This window comes from Cebus imitator, unplaced genomic scaffold, assembly GCF_001604975.1.
Source record: "Cebus imitator isolate Cc_AM_T3 unplaced genomic scaffold, Cebus_imitator-1.0 Scaffold0, whole genome shotgun sequence".
NCBI classification, from domain to species: Eukaryota; Metazoa; Chordata; class Mammalia; order Primates; family Cebidae; genus Cebus; species Cebus imitator.
In genome coordinates this window covers 8,170,904-8,188,965 of record NW_016107315.1, presented here as the reverse complement: position 1 = coordinate 8,188,965, position 18,062 = coordinate 8,170,904, and the positions used below count along the sequence as shown (strand labels likewise).

Sequence of the window (18,062 nt, the reverse complement as noted above, 5' to 3'; positions counted from 1 at the left end):
CAGGTTCAAGTGATTCTCTTGCCTCAGCCTCCTGAGTAGCTGGGATTACAGGCACCCATCACCGCACCGGCTAATTTTTGTAATTTTAGTAGAGACGGGGTTTCGCCATGTTGGTCAGGCCGGTCTCGAACTCCTGACCTCGTGATCCACCCACCTTGGCCTCCCAAAGTGCTGGGATTACAAGCTTTGGGCCACCACACCTGGCCAAAGCTCTTATTTATATAAATAAAAGTGGACCATCAGCTGAGGAGCAGCCCTAAAGCCAGTGCACAATTCTGCTCTGTGATCACGGCATCCACACTGGCTGGCATTTGGACGTTAGATGTAGTGAACACACAGCCACTGCAGACCCTCAGTATGGTGGGTTTTGTTCTTGGATTATCTTTACTTCTGATTCTTAGGGCAATGTTTTGAGCTGTGGAGAGGCCTGGCTGAGTGAAGGGCTTTACTTGAGGACAGAGTCACCCAGACAAAAGGGCCAGGAAGAGAGTGCAGCGTAGAGGCCCTTTCAACACTGCTGAGTTCTGGAGCAGCCCCCAGCTTACTGGGGCACTGAGGGACAGGACCGTGACTGGAGGAGGCTGGTCCAGATCTCAGGAGGGTCCCCTGGCACCCTGGCTTGCATGATGGCATGTGTTTCCTTTTCCTAGGAGTACTTGAGGGCCTCATAGCCTGCGGACTCACAGGGCATGGTCAGGGCAACCAGCTCAGGTCTCCAAGATGCAGGGCCCTGGTGGCGCAGGGCAGAAAGTCTCCCCATCAGCAGAAGTTGGGATCACCTCTGCCTGTGAAACCCTCCACAGGAGGCCTGGAGCCAACTGTGCTTCCAGGAGAGGCTGATGGTCTCCTGGGTATTTAAGCCTTTGGTAGAGCATCCCTTTGGGCATGAGAACAGCTGGATAGAGATCTACTACTTAACGGAAACACTGCCTGAGCCTTTCAAAGCCTCTGGGGCTAACAGTGACTGGTGCGTCGTGCTGAGCACAAAGTGCTCCCCAGACGCTGCCTCTGAGGGGCAGCCCAGGGGCCTCTCTTCCAGAGGGGCAGAGCTGATGAGTTTGGAGCAGCTGACTTTTTAAAAAAATGCTTTATGTGACAGGTGAGGAAGAGTAGTGTTTCCTGTGGATGAAGTGAAGCTACTGAGGTGCTGAAGCTACAGGAAATCACTTCCATCGTAGATCACGGGCCGATCAACCGTCAAGTGATAAAATACCTTTTTAGAGACAAACCTAAGGAAACAGAAATGGAAAGGGAGGGCGTTACTTGAGAGCTGAAAGTCTGAGGGGTGGCAGCTGCTGCTGAGGCCTCTGTGGTCATTGCAGTGACCTGGTTGTGTGGGTGCTGGAGCTCCGCACCCCATTTCCTGTCTGTCTAGTGGAGTTCTCTCCCTGTGAGGGTCAGAGGGTCTCAGGACATCACTGTGGACTCTCCTGAGGCTTGGGTGCAGAAATGCTCTTTTGGTCGCAGGCTGTGAATGTCACCTCCCTCACCTGGCTGCTCTGAAGCAGCTAGAGGTGGGGACTGCACAGTGTGTGTACTGGGGTGTAAAGAGCAGGCAATGGGAGGAGGCATATGGCGGAGGCCAGCATAGATTTTTTTCTGACTTGGCAGCTAACTCAGTTCTGACATCCATAGCTTGGAAATCTCAATTAGGCCCCTGAGATGACCTCAGTGGGTCAAGGTCAGAGTTTGCCACAGCACCATGGCCACCTCCAGGTGTAACTGGGAGCCTGCTTGGCCTTGGGATGGTGTTCTGCCCTCATCGCACCTCTCCTCCATGTCTCCATCAATGCGCAGTGTGGCTGCCACTGCAGAGGAGGAAATGGAGACTCAACTAAGGGCCGCTGGGGGAAGAGCAGAGTTTGGGCCTGGTGTTCCCCAACCACTGCCCTATCCTGTTCAGGAGGGGCTGGGGCTCATATCCACTCTTGGGGTGGGGGGTGGCTCCAAAGAGAGCTCTCTGGCCATGCTAGGCCTATGCCATGAGGTCCTGCTAACTCCAGGGGTGCTTTCATTTCTATTGGGGAGTGTAGGCAGGAGCAGGAGGCAGCAAGGTGGGAAGTTCATCTTCCATCCCCTCCTGTGGTGGGCACTCTTGGCCACAAGCCCTGGTAGTTCAAAGCCTGGAGGTGGTGAGGGGGTGACACAGTTTTCCCTGGTTATTCTGCTGAGAGCCAAGTACCCATGCTGGGGGTGTGACCCGTAGCCCAGGGTCCTGCTCAGAGAGGATGTGGCTGGAAACAGCTCAGGCAGGTCTCTCTAAAGAGCCAGCTCCACTTAAGGGGTCTGTGCTGAAGCAGAAGACATAAACAGGGGCAGGTGCCCGGCAATCCTAACCACGCTTGTCCACGAGCTTGGCAGATGCTCAGTTAATGTCGGTCCTCTCTCTGCTCCCCTCCCAGCTGTCCCTCTGGACTCATCACCCTCTATCCCCATTCTCCTGTCCAGCCTCTCCGCTATCCCCTAAACTATTCACTCCTGGACTTTAGCTGGTCCTCAGAGTGCTTCCCAGAGATGGCACCTGCCACTCCCGCCACCCAGCTAGGGCCTTCACCGTGCAGTCTTAGGCAGTCTCTGCTTATCTCAAGCTCTGTCCTTCCTTCTTTCATTTCTCCCTTTCTCATTCATTCATTCAGTCCTTCCCTGTATTTCCTGAGCCCCTTCTTTGGGCAAGGCAGTGGCAGGACAGTGGGAATCAACATCAGAGAGAGGGAAAGGGCACCTTGGTTATTAAGAGTTCAGACTGGCTGGGCCGCCTGGTTCAGATTCGGCTCCAGCCCTAGCTGTGTGACTTAGGAGTGTCACTCCTCTGCCCCTCAGCAGTGACATGGCGAGACTCTGCAAGCATGAGCCTGTGTGCAACAAAATCTCTTAACAAACACTGCAACACCACGGGAGAGGGGTCAATAATCAAAGAATGATGAATAATAAGTCATCGACAAATAATTGGTTTTGAGTGTCCACCTCTGCTCTTGAGAAGAGGTGGCAGAGAGGCCTGGAGACATGGAGCTAGTGCCTGAGGTGGCCCTACCTTGAGAAGGTGTTGTCAAAGATGAGCATGTAGATACCAGGCATGCGAACCTTGAGCTGGCCCTGGATGTTCTCCTTGTGGGAGTTGCATCGGGTCGTAGGAATGAGGACCTGGAAGGGAAAGCAGATACGCAAAAACATCAGAGGCTGAGAGGGCCCTGGGCATCCTCAGGGCAGACCCTTTATTTTGGGGGAGGAGGCTGAGTGTGTTGCCCGAGGTCACAGCCAAGCAGGGCTGGAGCTGGGACCAGCCCCCAGTAGTGGCCAGTGCCATCCCACACCCTGAGGCTGTTGATGACTCGTGGTTGTAAGTTTCATCCAGAATCATGACCTGGTCAGCACACTTAAGGAGTGATCCCCTAGCCTTGAACACAGAAGATGCTAGAACATTCCATGGACTATAAAGGAGAGGCCCCTTTCTGGCTTCAGGATGTGAAGCTTAGTCTAGGTAAGATCTATCTGTCTGGCTGTCTCCTGTTGGTCCTCGTGCTGCCCTTGGGTCTCAACAGGACAGGCTGAGTCCTCCTTCCAGATGACAACCTTCCAGGCACAAAGCTGCTAGGCCCCCTCTCCTCTAGGCTCGACACCCCTGGCTCCACCTAGGCCTCTCTGCTGGCTGTGCCCTGGCTGGTCCATGCGCCCCAGCACCCTTTCATCTTCCCACATCTGAGCCTCAGCCTCCTGTTCACTCTCTGCCTTCCCTGAGAATGAGAAATTAGTCCCAGGAGACATTGACAGTGACTTTTTTCCAGATCATTTTTGAAGGGCCTCACTGTCAGAGAGAAAATCTGTGCAAATGGTATGTGTTGGACAGGGCCAGGGTTGGTGGGGGAGGTCTTTGAATGGCTCACTTCTTCCCCACGAGGGCAGGCTCTTCAATTTGCTTACAAGCTAAGACACAGGCCTTATTTTAAAACTGAAAATATGCTAAGAGATAAGGCAGAGCCAACCAACCAACCAACATTTTTTTCCTTTTTTTTTTTTTTAAGATGGTGTCTCACTTCCTTCATCTCTCTCTATCCCCTGTGGGGCCTACAGAGTCCAGTATACAGCAGACACTCAATAAATGGTTATCAGTAGTTTACAAATACACAGCACAGTTCCTTGTGTCTATTCCTCCATAATCATGAAGCCTGAGTGCTGCAATTTACACTGCACCTGTCATTTCCTATAAGCCCCAGGCTGGTCAGGAGAGCACCCGGAGAGTCCCTGGGATAGATATTGAGGGCACATGTCTGGGAACAGGCTTCCCTGGCCTTGGTTTCTTTGGGGGATGTCAGGCAGAGATAACAGCCACTCCCATCTGTGGCTGGTGACAGTGGCCTGTGAAGGCAGAGAAGCACCTGAGCACCCTGTACAGGGGTCCCTTCTGCCCCCTGGCGTCACTGTGGGGAAAGGCAGTGGGGCCCCTTGGAAGCTAGAGATGAGGAAGGCTCAGTAGATCCCCAAGGTCCTGTTTCCTGGTAGACCCACACAGGAACCCCAGGCTGCTGAAGAATCGGTGGGTAGGGACTGAGCAAGGAGAGGCCCACAGCCCAGCCACATGTGGGCAGGCAGAACAGCAAAGGCCTGGATCCCTGATTTTGTCCCTTTCCTCCCTGCACAAACACTCACGGTGTCTGATATCAGGGTGGACTCAGGGCTGGGGGCACGGCAGGGCTGAGGAACGTGAGGGTGAGAGGCAAGGGCAACTGTTGGCAGCGCTGCCGTTTGTCAGTGTGGAGCTGATAGGCATGCTGGCTGCGCCAGGACCTCCTGGATGGAGGCTCAGAATCACTCCAGAAGGAAGGGCTCTGGAGGTAGGTATGTGGAGCTGGCTGTAAGTCCCAAAAGGACAAGATGGGCAGAGCAGTTTTAAATGAGAGAACACAAGACTCCAATAAGCAAGGCCAACCCAAGGGAGTAGAGTTACATTTTGAGAGTGAGTCTGAAAAGCAGAGAAATGACAAAAGTGATCCTTGCAATGAGCAGATTCCAACAGGGCAGGATGGCAGGAGAGCAAACCCAAGCGGGTACGTGTTCCTCTGTGGGATGCCAGCACCAGAGAAGGAACTGCTGTGTGGCCCACCGTGCCTCCTAGCTGGGCTCTCCTGCTCTGGGCCTTCCTCATCCCTCAGCCTCAAGCCCCCTGAGGGCACGCAGTAGACCAAACACACAAGGGACTAACAGTCCTGCAAAGACTTCACAGATCTCTTGTTTCACATGACTTCAGCTTGCTTTTCTCTATCTTGATCCTTGCAATTCTTGCAAAATGGAGATTTCTGTAGTCATATTCCCAGGCTGGGCTTCCCTTTCAGCTCCAGTCCAGCAGGCCCAACTGCTTTTACCATTCCTTCCACTCAGAATAATTCAAGTGGAACTTGTGTTTCCATCCAAACTGGCTCTCCTTCTAATATTCCTCTACACCCTTTCTCTGTAGAGATGCAGGCATGGAATTCAGACCCCAGGCATGGGCCTCCCTCCTCCTTGCCTCGTACTGAATCAGCCACCCACGGAGCCCTGCCCAACCTCTGTCCCTGTGATCTGGGTTCCATCCTTTCTACTCTGGCTTCAACCCCCTAATCTATACCAGTGGTTCTCAACTTGGGCCACTCATTGGAATCACTTGGAGATGCCTGGATCCCACCCCTAGAGACTCCGACTTAGTGGTCAGGGTGTGGCCTCAGGAGTGGAGTTTTTAAAAGTTCTCTAGGTGTTTCTAATTTGCAGCCAAGGTTGAGAACTACAGTCCTGGCACTGTCAACATTCCATGCCTAGAATGTCTTAGGAATTTATGAATTGATACCTGCCACCAAGATTTCAAGCTCGACCACCCAAGTGACACTGGGGTTGTCTCTGCTGATAACCTTCCGTGGAGATGCTGAACACCCTAAGCTAAAAATCAGAGGAAGAGAGATGGTGACCCATTCCTGTTTTGCACAGTTCTATTAGAAAATGATCCTTAAATTGAGTCATATGTCTGTACTCCTCTTTCACCTACCCGTCTATCCCAAGGGCAGACTACCTGTGTCTGACAGTGTGACCTTCAGACATTTGAAAACAGCTCTCCAGAACTTTTGGGTCTTTTTCTCCCCAAACTGGACAAGGCCCAAGTGCTCTACTTTCTCTGCATGACACGGCCCAGAACATTCCAGGTGAGGCCTGCCCAGCAGAGAGTGGGATGGCCACTGCCCTGCTTTGGAAAAGGCCTGCCCAAGTACCCAGATGTGTGAAGGAACCCACAGGCAGGGAGCCCAGCCATACCTTACACTCATCCAGTGGTGTGTCCTTGGCCTCCTGGAAGACCACGCTAAAGGAGATGCTCTTGGGGTCAGAGGAGAAGACCCAGCTGATGGTGAGGCCTGCCTCGGCCACAGTGATGGGGATCAGGCTGTAGGTGCTGGATCTCACGAACAGCTCCCTGCTGCCCTCCCCGAAACTGGCGATCTCTTCCACTGTGAGGGGTACTTTGATCCTAAAATAAAAATACAGAGAAGGACCTGATTGACGGGCAAAGCGTTTGTGTCCACTGGCCAGGTCGTCTGTGGCTCAGAGGTGGCTGGAGACTTCGGAGGCTCTTGAGAGGACAAGTGCCGGGTAACCCTGGCCAACATGCTTAAGTATGGGACAGGCAGCTCACTCCAACAAATGTTTCCTGAGTGCTTACTACACGCCTGGCATAGTTCTAGGCACTGATGACATAGCAGTAAAAAATAGAGACGACACCCTTGCCTGTGTGGAGCTGAAAGCCCATGAGAACTAAGGAATTGAGGATGGCCTGACCGGCTCCACGTCCCTCGTGGACAGGAAGTGAGTGCCGAGGTGCAGCTTTCTGCTGCTCTCTCGAAGGTGCCCTCCTGCTCAGCCGTCTGCTTTCTCTCTGCCATTTCTCCTTCCAGTTCCCTGCCTCACCCTTTTCACCTCATCAGCACAAGCCTCCCGCCCTTTAGATATAGTCCCTCTTCTCAGGTGCATCTCGCATCCATTGTAAGATTCCACATGCGCACCCTGACCTTCCCTCAAATGCCAACATCCCATACTCTTTATGATGCAGGGTGGCGGAAGTGATACAATGGTGTTGGGAAGAGATGCTTGTTCTTACTCTCCTTGGGTAGATAAAAGCTTCTTCAAGAAGTTTACAGGGTTCACTGACAGTGAGCTCCTCTGTGCTGGACCCAGAGTATGACGTGAAGAACGTGAGGTGGGTGGCCACACTGCATCCCTGCTGCAGGGCGTATCCTTTCAAAAGCCTCAGTTTCCTCATCTGCCAAACAGGGACAACCAGGCCTGCCTCATGACTGCTGCAAGGACTAGATTACAAGATGAACCCGGGGAGCTTGCTCCTCGGGGCCCCTTCCAGGCTGAGTGGTACCCCTCCTACACTGTGCAACTCCCGAGGCAGCTAGGTTAGCTCGCAATCATGGAGACAGGGCCTCCAGGGAAGAGCTGCAACTTAGGAGCGGTGTGGCCTTGGGTGAGTCAACTCACTCTGAGCCTCAGTTTCTCAACTGTGAAATGGGAAGGTGGCAGCCACCATAGGCCATGCCCTATGCTCAACAATTTCATGTGTTACTGCACTGGCTCCCTCAGGAAGGCATCACTGTTGCCATTCTACAAAAGAGGAAACTAATATGCAAACAGATTAAGAAATTCAATCCAGGCTCACACAGGTCTGAGCCAAAGCCATCATCTTTCTACCATACCAACTGCCTTTGTGGAGAAAATGTATTACTGTCCCCTTTAACACAGGGGCAGGAACTAAAGTTCAAAGAGGTTAGGGAACTTGCCCAAGACTGCACAGCAAGTGGTGGTGCTGAGGGCTCATCTGCCTCCAAAGCTGTGGAGATGAATGGACAGACTCCCCAAAGCTAATGAGAAGGGCAAGAAATGATTTAAAAACCAGAATCTTTAAAGAACAGCTCCAATACTCACCTTTGTGAGAATTCAATTCAACACAATATGTCTCTGTGTGTTAGGGTTTATTTCTGATTAAGAGCCCTCAACCAATATTTACAATTTTCAAGAATCTGAGGGTGGGTGCGGGGGTCCATTCTGGAAAAGACACCTTTCTCATAACGTGGAAATCTTAACATATTACCACAAAAAAAGTCATTTACTTGATATCATGCCCCATTGATGCTGGGGCATTTTACCATTTTATGCTCCAGAAGTTTCTCCTGGCACCCAGGTATTTGGATTGTGCCCCAATCATGTATTCTAGACATCATCTATTCAGTGACAAGGACAATACTCGGCCTCTCCAAAGGAGAGCTTAGCAAAAACAAATCAAGGGTTTGCTCAAATATAATGTAATCTTAAGACGCCTATTGTCTATAAGGCTCATGTCACAAGTGTGAAAAGGATCTGCCTTGGATCTGTGTGTTCTAATTATTCCTTTTTTAATTTCTTTTTTTTTTTTTTTTTGCTTACCAAAATCAGGTGGGATGTGTTCTAATTATCCTAAATCTCCTAACTTTCCTCATAACCTTTACTTGAGGGCAGGTTTTTAAAAAAGTTTTATTATACATGATTTCAAACATCTCCCTGTTCTTTCCCATTAACTGCCACTAAAAAACCCCAAAAATAATAATTCAGCAGTTGCAGTAAAAGTGAAGGGCAGGAGAAGGAAGGCGGAGTGACTAAGGACCCCCAGAACACGAGGAAAATCACAACAGCTTAGTGTCTCTGAGCCCCTCGCCTACATATCACACGAAAACACTCATTATCCTAACAGCCAGGAAAATCACAGCGTACATGAGGAAAGACAATCAACAGAAGCCGAGACTGACATCCATCAGATGCTGGAGTTATCTGTCAAGGCTTTTAAAGCAGCCATCATAAAATGCTTCAACAACAATTTTAAATGTTCTTGAAACAATAAAAAAAAAAACCACACCAAAGAAACAGAAGATATAAAAAAGAACCAAATGGAAATTTTAGAACTAAATAATTATAATAACCAAAATAAAAAAAATCACTGGACACTCAATAGCTGAATGAAGATGACAGTTATACTTGAAGAGAGAAAAACAGAAATTCCTCAACCTGAACAACACAGGAAAAAGAGAATTGGGAGGCGGGGTGCCAGGAAAAAGAACAGAGTCTCAGAGACCTGCGAGACAAGGACGAAAGAGCTCACATTTGTATCACGGGAGCCCCAAATGGAGAGGGAAAATAGAGTGCATCTGAAAAACTATTCAAAATATTCAAAAATATTTCCAAATATGGCAACAGGTATAAGCCTAGAGATTCAAGAGCTGAGTGTACCCCAAATAGGAAAAACTCAAAGAAATTCACACCAAGCCCCATCATAATTAAGCTTCTAAGAACAAAAGACGAAGAACATACATGTGCATGTGTCTTTATAATAGAATGATTTATAATCCTTTGGGTTTATACCCAGTAATGGGATTGCTGGGTCAAATGGAATTTCTATTTCTAGATCCTGTGGAATCGCCACAGTCTTCCACAGTGGTTGAACTAATTTACACTCCCACCAACAGTGTAAAAGTGTTTCTATTTCTCCACATCCTCTCCAGCATCTGTTGTCTCCTGATTTTTTAATGATCACCATTTTAACTGGCATGAGATGGTATCTCAATGCGGTTTCGATTTGCATTTCTCTAATGACCAGAGATGAGCATTTTTTCCTGTTTGTTGGCTACATAAATGTCTTCTTTTGAGAAGTGTCTGTTCATATCCTTCACCCACTTTTTGATGAGGTTTTTTCTTGTAAATTTATTTAAGTTCTTTGTAGATTCTAGATGTTAGCCCTTTGTCAGATGGGTAGATTGCAAAATTTTTTTCACATTCTGTTGGTTGCCAGTTCACTCTAATGATAGTTTCTTTTGCTGTGCAGAAGCTCTTTAGTTTAATTAGATCCCATTTGTCTATTTTGACTTTTGTTGCCATTGCTTTTGGTGTTTTAGTCATGAACTCTTTGCCCAAATGTCCTTTGCAGGGACATGGACAAAGCTAGAAACCATCATTCTCAGCAAATTGACACAAGAACAGAAAACCAAACACTGCATGTTCTCACTCATAAGTGGGTGTTGAACAATGAGAACACATGGACACAGGGAGGGGAACATCACACACTGGGGCCTGTTGGGGAGTGGGGGGCTAGGGGAGGGTTAGAAGGGAGTGGGGAGTTAGGATAGCAATAGGAGAAATACCTAATGTAGATGATGGGGTGATGGATGCAGCAAACCACCATGGCATGTGTATACCTATGTAACAAACCTGCACATTCTGCACATGTACCCCAGAACTTTAAGTATGATAAAAGAATAAAAAAGTAAAAAAAAAAAAATATTAAAAAAGACAAAGAAAAAACTTGAAAGCAGGTAGAGAGAAATAACATTATCTATGGGGGAATAGCAATTTGAATGACAGGGGACTTCTCATTTAAAACCATGGAGGCCAGAGGGAGGTAGCGGCACACGCATTTCAAATGCTGAAAGAAAAGAACTGTCAACTGTGAATTCTGTATCTGGCAAAACATTCTTTAGACATTTTGCCAAATCCAGCTGTGAAAAGAATTATACACCACAGCCAGTGGGATTTACCCCAGGTACGCAGGCTGGTTCAATATTTGAAAGTCAATCAATGCAATCCATCATATCAACAAGCTAAGGAAGAAAAAGCTTATGATCTTATCAACTGACACAGAAAAAAGATCTGACAAAATTCAACAGCCATTCACAATCATTCAAGTTCTCTTTTACTATTTCTAATTGTCACTGCTGTGAGTAGCATGCAAGGGACATTTTGGTAGCTTTATCTTTGCACATCTAGTCATTATTTCCCAGATGTAGGTTTATTGCATCATAGAGAAAATGCAATTCTTGAACTTTTGGTACATCCTGCAGCCACGGTGCTCTCCAGAAAGGGTGGCCCTGACACTTCATACTCCCCAGCATCAACGGCTTGTGAGGGGGCTACTTAATTCTTCCTGCTCGGTCTACCCCATAATTGAACATAGTGTCTGTCTGAGTGTGGTCCAGGGTCACCTGAGAACTGCTGGAATGGGTTATCTATTCTCTCACAACCACATCTAACCCGTCAGGAAATTCCGTCTGCACCATCTTCAAAATAGGCCCAGAATTTGCCCTTGTCCTCTCTGCCAACACTTGGTCCAAGGAACAAGGATTCCTCTAATACCCTCCCAACAGTTCTCCCCTCTTCTGCTCTTGCCCTCCATCATCTATTCTCCACCATGGCAACCAGAATGATCCTTTTTCGTATGTAAATTAGATCGAATCACTCTTAATGCTACAAACCTCATTTGGGGGGGTCCCATGTCCCTCAGATTCAAAGTCAAAGTCCTTACAATGACCGACAAGGCCCTGTGTGCTGGGACCCTCATTCCCACTCTGACTCCGCCTCCTGGTTCTCTCTGCTGCAGGCACACTGGCCCTTTTCTCAGTCCCTGAACATGCCAGGCACCATCTCAGGGCCTTTGTGCTGCCTGTTCCCTTTGCCTGAAATGCTATTCCCTCAGATATACGCCTGGCAACTCCTTCACCTCCCTCAAGTCTTATCTTCTCAGTGTCCCTCTATTTAAAATGGCAAATTCTCCTTCCCTGTTATCCTACTTTACCTTTTTCCATAGCAAGCACCACCTTGCAACATTGATACAATATTGACTTAATTATGTGTATAGTTTATCGTCTATCAACCCTTGCTGAAATGTAAGCTTGATGAGGGTCAGGGGTGGGTCTTTGTTGGTTTTGTTTACTGACATACCCTAAGCACTTAAAACAGTACCTGGTACATCACAGCTAATGAAAAAATATCTGTGAATGAATGATTGAATCTATTCAATGACAATTATGCAGCCCGTGGACATAACACTAGAGAACTCGATGATAGGGAAAAATACTCATGCTACAGCAAATTTTAAGAGACTACAAAATAAGATTTAGAATATTTGTTTGTGTTAAAAATTATATGTATGTATGTGTATAAAAAAGACTAGAACGCTATAAATCAAAATATTTTGCTTATCTCTATTTTCCTAATTTTTTACAATGAAAGTGTTTTGCTCATATGATAAGAAAATTAACAAAGTTATTTTGAGAAAAGAACACGGGGTGTGGGAGGAATAATTATAAAGGGGCACGGGGAACTTTCCAGGGTGAGGAAACTGTTCTATATCTTAACTGTGGTAGTGATTACACTGTAACATTCATCAAAATTCAGGCACTGTATACTTGCTTGAATCTTAATGCATATAAGCTATACCTGAAGAAAAGGCATAAGCTGAAGCCTCACTGGTTCCAAGTCAGAGCCCCTGGGGCGGTCCCCAGTGCTGGCACTGGAGAGGCCAGTGCTCCTCCAACGCCAAACCAGGCAGCAGCTGCCACTTACATTAGTTCTCCAGACTTCAGCAGGCAGATTTCTGCATCCTGCCCCACGGGCATGTCTTCAGTGTCCTCAGGCGTTAGTGAGGTTGATGTAGTGTCCCTGAAATGCCACAAATGAGAACACAGACATTTAGCTATCAACACACAGGGTCTCACATCCTGGGGTCCACAGTCTTGGAGTCATGTAGCCAAATTCAGGTGCATGGAGAATCCTTTAATCGCAGAGGCCGTGACAGAGGCCCCAGCAGATTTTGTGAGTAGAGGGAGGGCCGCAGGGGCCAGGGCCAAGCAAGTGGACAGGGAGAAGACAATAGGGCTACAGCAGTTTCCCTGGAGCAGCTGTAGGGAAGAGACCTTCTGCTATAGACGGTGAGTGGAATCACAAATCAACCACTCTCCTAGCCCACGCCAGCAGAGCTGTTGCCACAGGGCCAAGGTACCAGCGCCACTGGGTCCTGCCTTCTCAGTGCCAGTGCATGACTAGAGAAGCCTCTGGCCCATCCCTGAGGCACAAGAACAGGCACCCAGGGGAGGTTTTTAACACCGTCTCAATTACTGATCGTTGGAACATATTGGCAGATTGCAGTCCCTGCACTTCACTGATGGGGACACAGAAGCCCAGGCAGTTCCTCAGAGGCAGGGCTGGAGGCAGAACTATACCCTGACAGCAACTTAGTGCTCTCCCTGTGGAACCCTAGGCTCAGCTCAGCCAGGTGCTTATACAATCTCAGGTGCCTAAGAGCCCAACCAGCTCCACTCCCCAGTTCTGACAAAGAGGAAACCTAGTTCCAAAACTAAGGCTTGCCCTCCTGTGCCGGCATTAATGCGGAAGATCTCCCACTCAGTGTGGCTTCTTTTCAAAATGCTGAAACAATCCATGTTCTTCCAGGAGCTGAATGCCACCAGCCCTGGGCAGTGGGGGGCTCCGTCTAGCTGGAGGTCTCTGTGGCCCCCGAGGGCAGAGGAGGTGGTATGACTGTGGTGGGGTCCATCAGGATTTCAGCTTCAGCAAGGTGACTAACTGTGTGGCTCAGGGTGAGCGCTTTCCTCCTGAGACCCCGGTTTCCCTTCTCTAAATGGAAGGAGATGGAACTGGATGGACTCTGGGTTCTGATGGCTTGAAAAGGCTGTACATTTTAAAGGACTCAGAGGTAGCACTTTATGGAGCCCACTGACTGAGAAAGAGGTGGGCTTGCTCTGGTAAGCAGCTTCCTGCCTGCAGCCTCCCGTGCTCTTCTCAGGGAAGGTGCAGGAAGAATGTGGGCTGCAGCACCTGCTGCCACCGGGGGCATAATTTGTCACTTTGGTGTTTCTTTTTCTCCCTGGCCTCAGCCCCCTCTCTGTCCTCCTCCTTGCCTAACACCTCCTTCTTTTTGCTTTTCCAGCTACTGGTTTCCAGGCCCCCAACCTCACCCTAGGACGAACAGAAACAGGGAACATCAGTGCAAGAAGCTGCTCAAGGAGCCAGCTCGTGCAACCACCCACTTGGTAACAGGGAAGCAGAGGTCCAGAGCAGATAGGCCAGGGTCACTCAGGCCTGCTTTCATCCTTGTCCAAGGCAAATACCATAAACGAGATAAAGAGATAATGTAGGATGAGACTCTGAAAGCTGTAGTTGGTTCTCCCAATTTTCCTGCATTCAGGATAAAAGATATCCTAACATATGATCTCTCTTCATCTATCACCCTCCTCTCTGACCACAGTGATGACAGACTGCCTGATGACAGACAAGCAGACGATTCACAGAGCAGGTTTCCCAGACCTTTGCTGGCCCTGGTGGACACGCTACATGAGTGACGTGGGAGTGAGATGGGTGGGTGATGCAGTCTCAAAGGTAACAATTAGGGCAGAGGGCTTTCTTCTCAATAGGGTTTCAAACTGCAGGTCATTATCCATTTATTGGGCTGTGAATCAATTTAGTAGGTTATGACCAACATTTAGAATAAAATAGAAAATACAATAGTATATTGCATGTTACAAGGGTAAGTACTTATGAGGCTTGTTTTGACCGTATGTGTACACACATGCACACTAGATAGCCACGTAAGATGTATTTCTTACTGTGGGATGCCCTAGAAAATGTTCCAGCAACTCAGAATACCAAGGGATGTAAGAGCTTGAGAAGGATGGCAACCAAAGCATGATCACTAGAGGGCAGCCCACCCCCTACTAGAGCTGCTTCCTTTCCTTGCTACTGAGGTAGAATCAGCAAAGATAAGATACTCACTGCCCACGAAGCCTTCCTCCTCCCCTTGCTCTGGTCATGGCAGCCTACTGCTAGCTTGGCTGATGGCATGCCACCCTTTCCTTCTCAGTTTCTGCAGGAGCCTGTGGTCAGTGGAGCTGAATATCTCTAGAACACATATTCCAGTCTGTCAACTTGTCTGTCCCTTTGCGGGTTTCACCCTGGCATGCCTGGGCACCTTGCTGTGCACACAGCCCACGCCCAGTGAATGTCTACATTATTTGTCTCAGAGTAAGGTTTTCTTCTGTCCCAAATGCTCCCAAAGGAGGACATACCCAAGGCTTCCGCATTAGGAGCGAGTCAGGATAAAGTGTTGGGCACAAACCAGGCAGTCCCGGGCACTGCAGTCCTAGAGTTCACATCTCTCTGCGTGAATCACGGTGGAGCCCCTCCAGCTTGGTCTCTACAAACGGAGTCTATAGTCCTTCCCAGTCACAAATCAAATGGCCTCAGCCTGCTTGTTATGTAATTACCACACAACTTTAATCCTGCAGGCTGCCTGCAGTACAGATCTTCTGCTTGTTTAGAAACTAGCAGAGGGAGGAACGGACGCCTGGAAAACCCCTATGGCCCAAGGTGCCTTGCTGCCAATCTTACCCAGAGGGCGCCATCTCCCCTCAGCCTCGCTAAGCCCGGCAGAGTGAGAAGTGTTGCTTTTTCTGATTGCACGGTCTCCTCTTGTCCCTCTGGTCAGCCTCCATCTGTGAACAGTCTGCCGTGAAGTGGAGGTGACTTCAGTTTAGAACTGTACTCTTCAATACAATAGCCACTAGCCATATGAGGCTATATAAACTTAAATTCATATATTAAACTAAACATTTGGCTCCTTGGTTGCACTAGCCACATTTCAAGTGCTCAGTTATCACCTGGACTGGTAGCCACTGTGGTCAGTGCAGGTACAGCACAGGCCTCTCACAGCAGAAGGCTCCACTGACCAGAGAAGGTTTGGAAGGTTGGGCTGAACCACACCACACACATCACATTCACTCTGCGATCTGGGGGCATCTTTTAATGTTGCTATCGATTTATTATTATTGTATTAACTTGATTTTACTTTGCCAATCCATTGCTTATAAATTCCTAGTGTTAAGAGTAGGTAGCTAGGCAGACACGAGCAAGGCACGAGAGGGCCTCCCTCCCCCAGGAATGTCAGGTGACCAGCAAGTAATGGTTGGGCAATTGTTAAACTGTCTCTCTAAAATAACTGGTTGCAGCCAGAGCCAGAGAAAGAATCTTCCAATAGATAGAAAACATCTGAAGCTGGTAACCAGCAGTGTCCTGGTAAGATCTCAGGAGCTGGGCGGGTGGGCACAGGATGAGCACTAACAGGCAAAATGGCAGAGTTTAGCCAGTCCTCTAGAAACATTCGACTGGTAAGGGAAAAGCACCTCAGGTGGGCATGCATACAACTCCAGTAAACACACTGAGCATGCAGCCCCTAGTGCTGGCAAGCCTCCAGGCTTGCGGACAGCTTGCACTAAGGGAAGGGTCGAGGGAGAAGAAACACAAAGCCTGGAACCATGCCAGTGTATAAGAACCTCACATCATGGGCTGGACGGGGCACTTAGATCTCAGGTCACCTGTTTGGCCCTCTTCCAAGTATACTTTACTTGCATTTGTTCCTGCTCTAAAACTTGCCTCAATCTCTCCCTCTGCCTTAAACCTACTTTTGCCCCTTGGCCAAATTCTTTCCTCCAAGGAGGCTAGACTCGAGTTGCTGCAGACCCACATGGATTTGCTGCTGCTAACATACTCTGGCGCCCGTGACTCAGATACATAATTCCTAGTAGTAAGACACTTCTACACCTCACCTTCTCCCGCTGGAGGTAGTCAACCTCAATACGTGGATTCCTTCTCCTGCTCTCCTGCTTATTAACAATCCCCAGATCAATACCTCTCAGCCATAGTAGCTCTGCTCCCACCAGAGCAGTAAATGTCTCATCTGAATCCTGGAACAGATAACTTAGCAGCTCTGCAATGTGCGGGAAAGGAGAGCAGGCCAACAGCCTGACTTCCAAGATAAACCTGCAGCAGGTATGTCTGCACTTCCCTTTTACTCTTACCCCAATTTTATTTAGAAAATGTTTAGGTATTTCTGGGGAAATCTAAGACACATATGATTGGGTACCCACCCTTAAGAAGTTTAAAGTTTTGTTTCAAATAAAAGTAATGCCCTTTAGACAATTAACACTACAAACTGGCAGACAATAAAAGGCATTTTGTAAATAAAAGACATTTTGTAAAATAAAATTTTAGCCCCGAACCTGTGAGTAGCTCAGCTCCTCAAATTTAGTTGCAAGTCTTTTGTACTACAGAGAAGTTTCCATTAAAGAATGGCCATGATAAACAAGCCATGCTTTCTCAAATATTTCCATATGAACATGTATACACAGTCATGTAGGGCTCTAGGTGCCAGCCTGTTTTCCCCATGGAGTAGAAAGGCTTGCTAAGAATAGCATGGCCAAGGGTGTCTGATGAGGCTCAGGCCACTCTAATACTGCTCTATGGACCTGTCTTGAATGGCATGGTTGACTTGTACCTAGGTAAAACTCAGCCCTCAAAGCTTAAAGATTCCTAAATATTAGGCAGGGTTACTTTAAATTGCCATCCTGCCTTGAAAGGTCTCTTTCAGAAAGACAGGGATCTATTTGGCTCAGTCTATTCCTTTTTTCATTCATTCACCACTCCCTGCATCCATCTGTCCATTGGTATGCAGTCTATGCAGCCTCATGGTTCATGCCCATAAGGAACACCTCACTCATTTGTACCAGTTTGGTAGAAAGGATAGTCTGAACTAATTCACTGAAAAAATGCCTGCAAACCTACTAGAGGTCTTCAGATCTGTTATCACAGCTCCATACACAGAGCAGAACAGGAAGCATTGGCTTTGCAGTCAGACAGTCCTGGGTGACCGCTGGGGATGTGTGTTCTTAGGCAAGTGGGCTAATCTCTCTAATCTTCTGTCTGCCTATCTGTAAGTGATTAGGATTAGATGGCTGTACACGGAAGCATCCAGCATAGGGCCAAGCTTGCAGTAGAACTAAGTGTTAGTCTCTGGATCCTGAGGCTGCTCCTGGTCCTTGCTCCCAATGCTTGATATTTGCCCTTAGGAAGAGCCACATGAGAAGGTCCACCTAGCAGGTGGTAGAGAAAGCAATAGCACTGGGGAGATGCAGCCTGAATGGCAGTGCACAGTCAGAGAAGGGAGGCCAGGCACCTCCACAAGAGGTCAGCTACTTCTAGGAAAGCAGACATGCCCCCAATTCCTGTCTTCCAGCGTTATTTCCCAGAAGGGTCAGTAATGTTAGATCATGGAGGCTGACAACTAGAACTGTACTGAGATAAAAGTCGTCAACATCTGGGGAATTCCAGGAGTAGAGAGGGCAGACCAAGGAAACCAGATGATTCCAGCCAGGCTAGGCAGGGTTGGTGGGCACTGC

General features: G+C 48.3%; 1 protein-coding gene across 3 annotated transcripts in view; it reads right to left on the bottom strand.

The window, feature by feature from the left end:
- Positions 1-376: 376 nt before the first annotated feature.
- FYCO1 (FYVE and coiled-coil domain autophagy adaptor 1) overlaps positions 377-18,062 on the bottom strand; it is a 70,425-nt gene continuing 52,739 nt past the window's right edge. For all 3 annotated transcript variants that reach the window (XM_017521882.2, XM_017521898.2, XM_017521890.2), the window contains 4 exons: positions 12,382-12,477; positions 6,274-6,484; positions 3,032-3,141; positions 377-1,229 (listed from right to left, as the gene is read on the bottom strand). In XM_017521882.2, the coding sequence (XP_017377371.1) occupies positions 1,154-1,229; positions 3,032-3,141; positions 6,274-6,484; positions 12,382-12,477 (493 nt within the window). In that variant the 3' untranslated portion in view covers positions 377-1,153. The remainder of the gene's footprint in view (positions 1,230-3,031; positions 3,142-6,273; positions 6,485-12,381; positions 12,478-18,062) is intronic.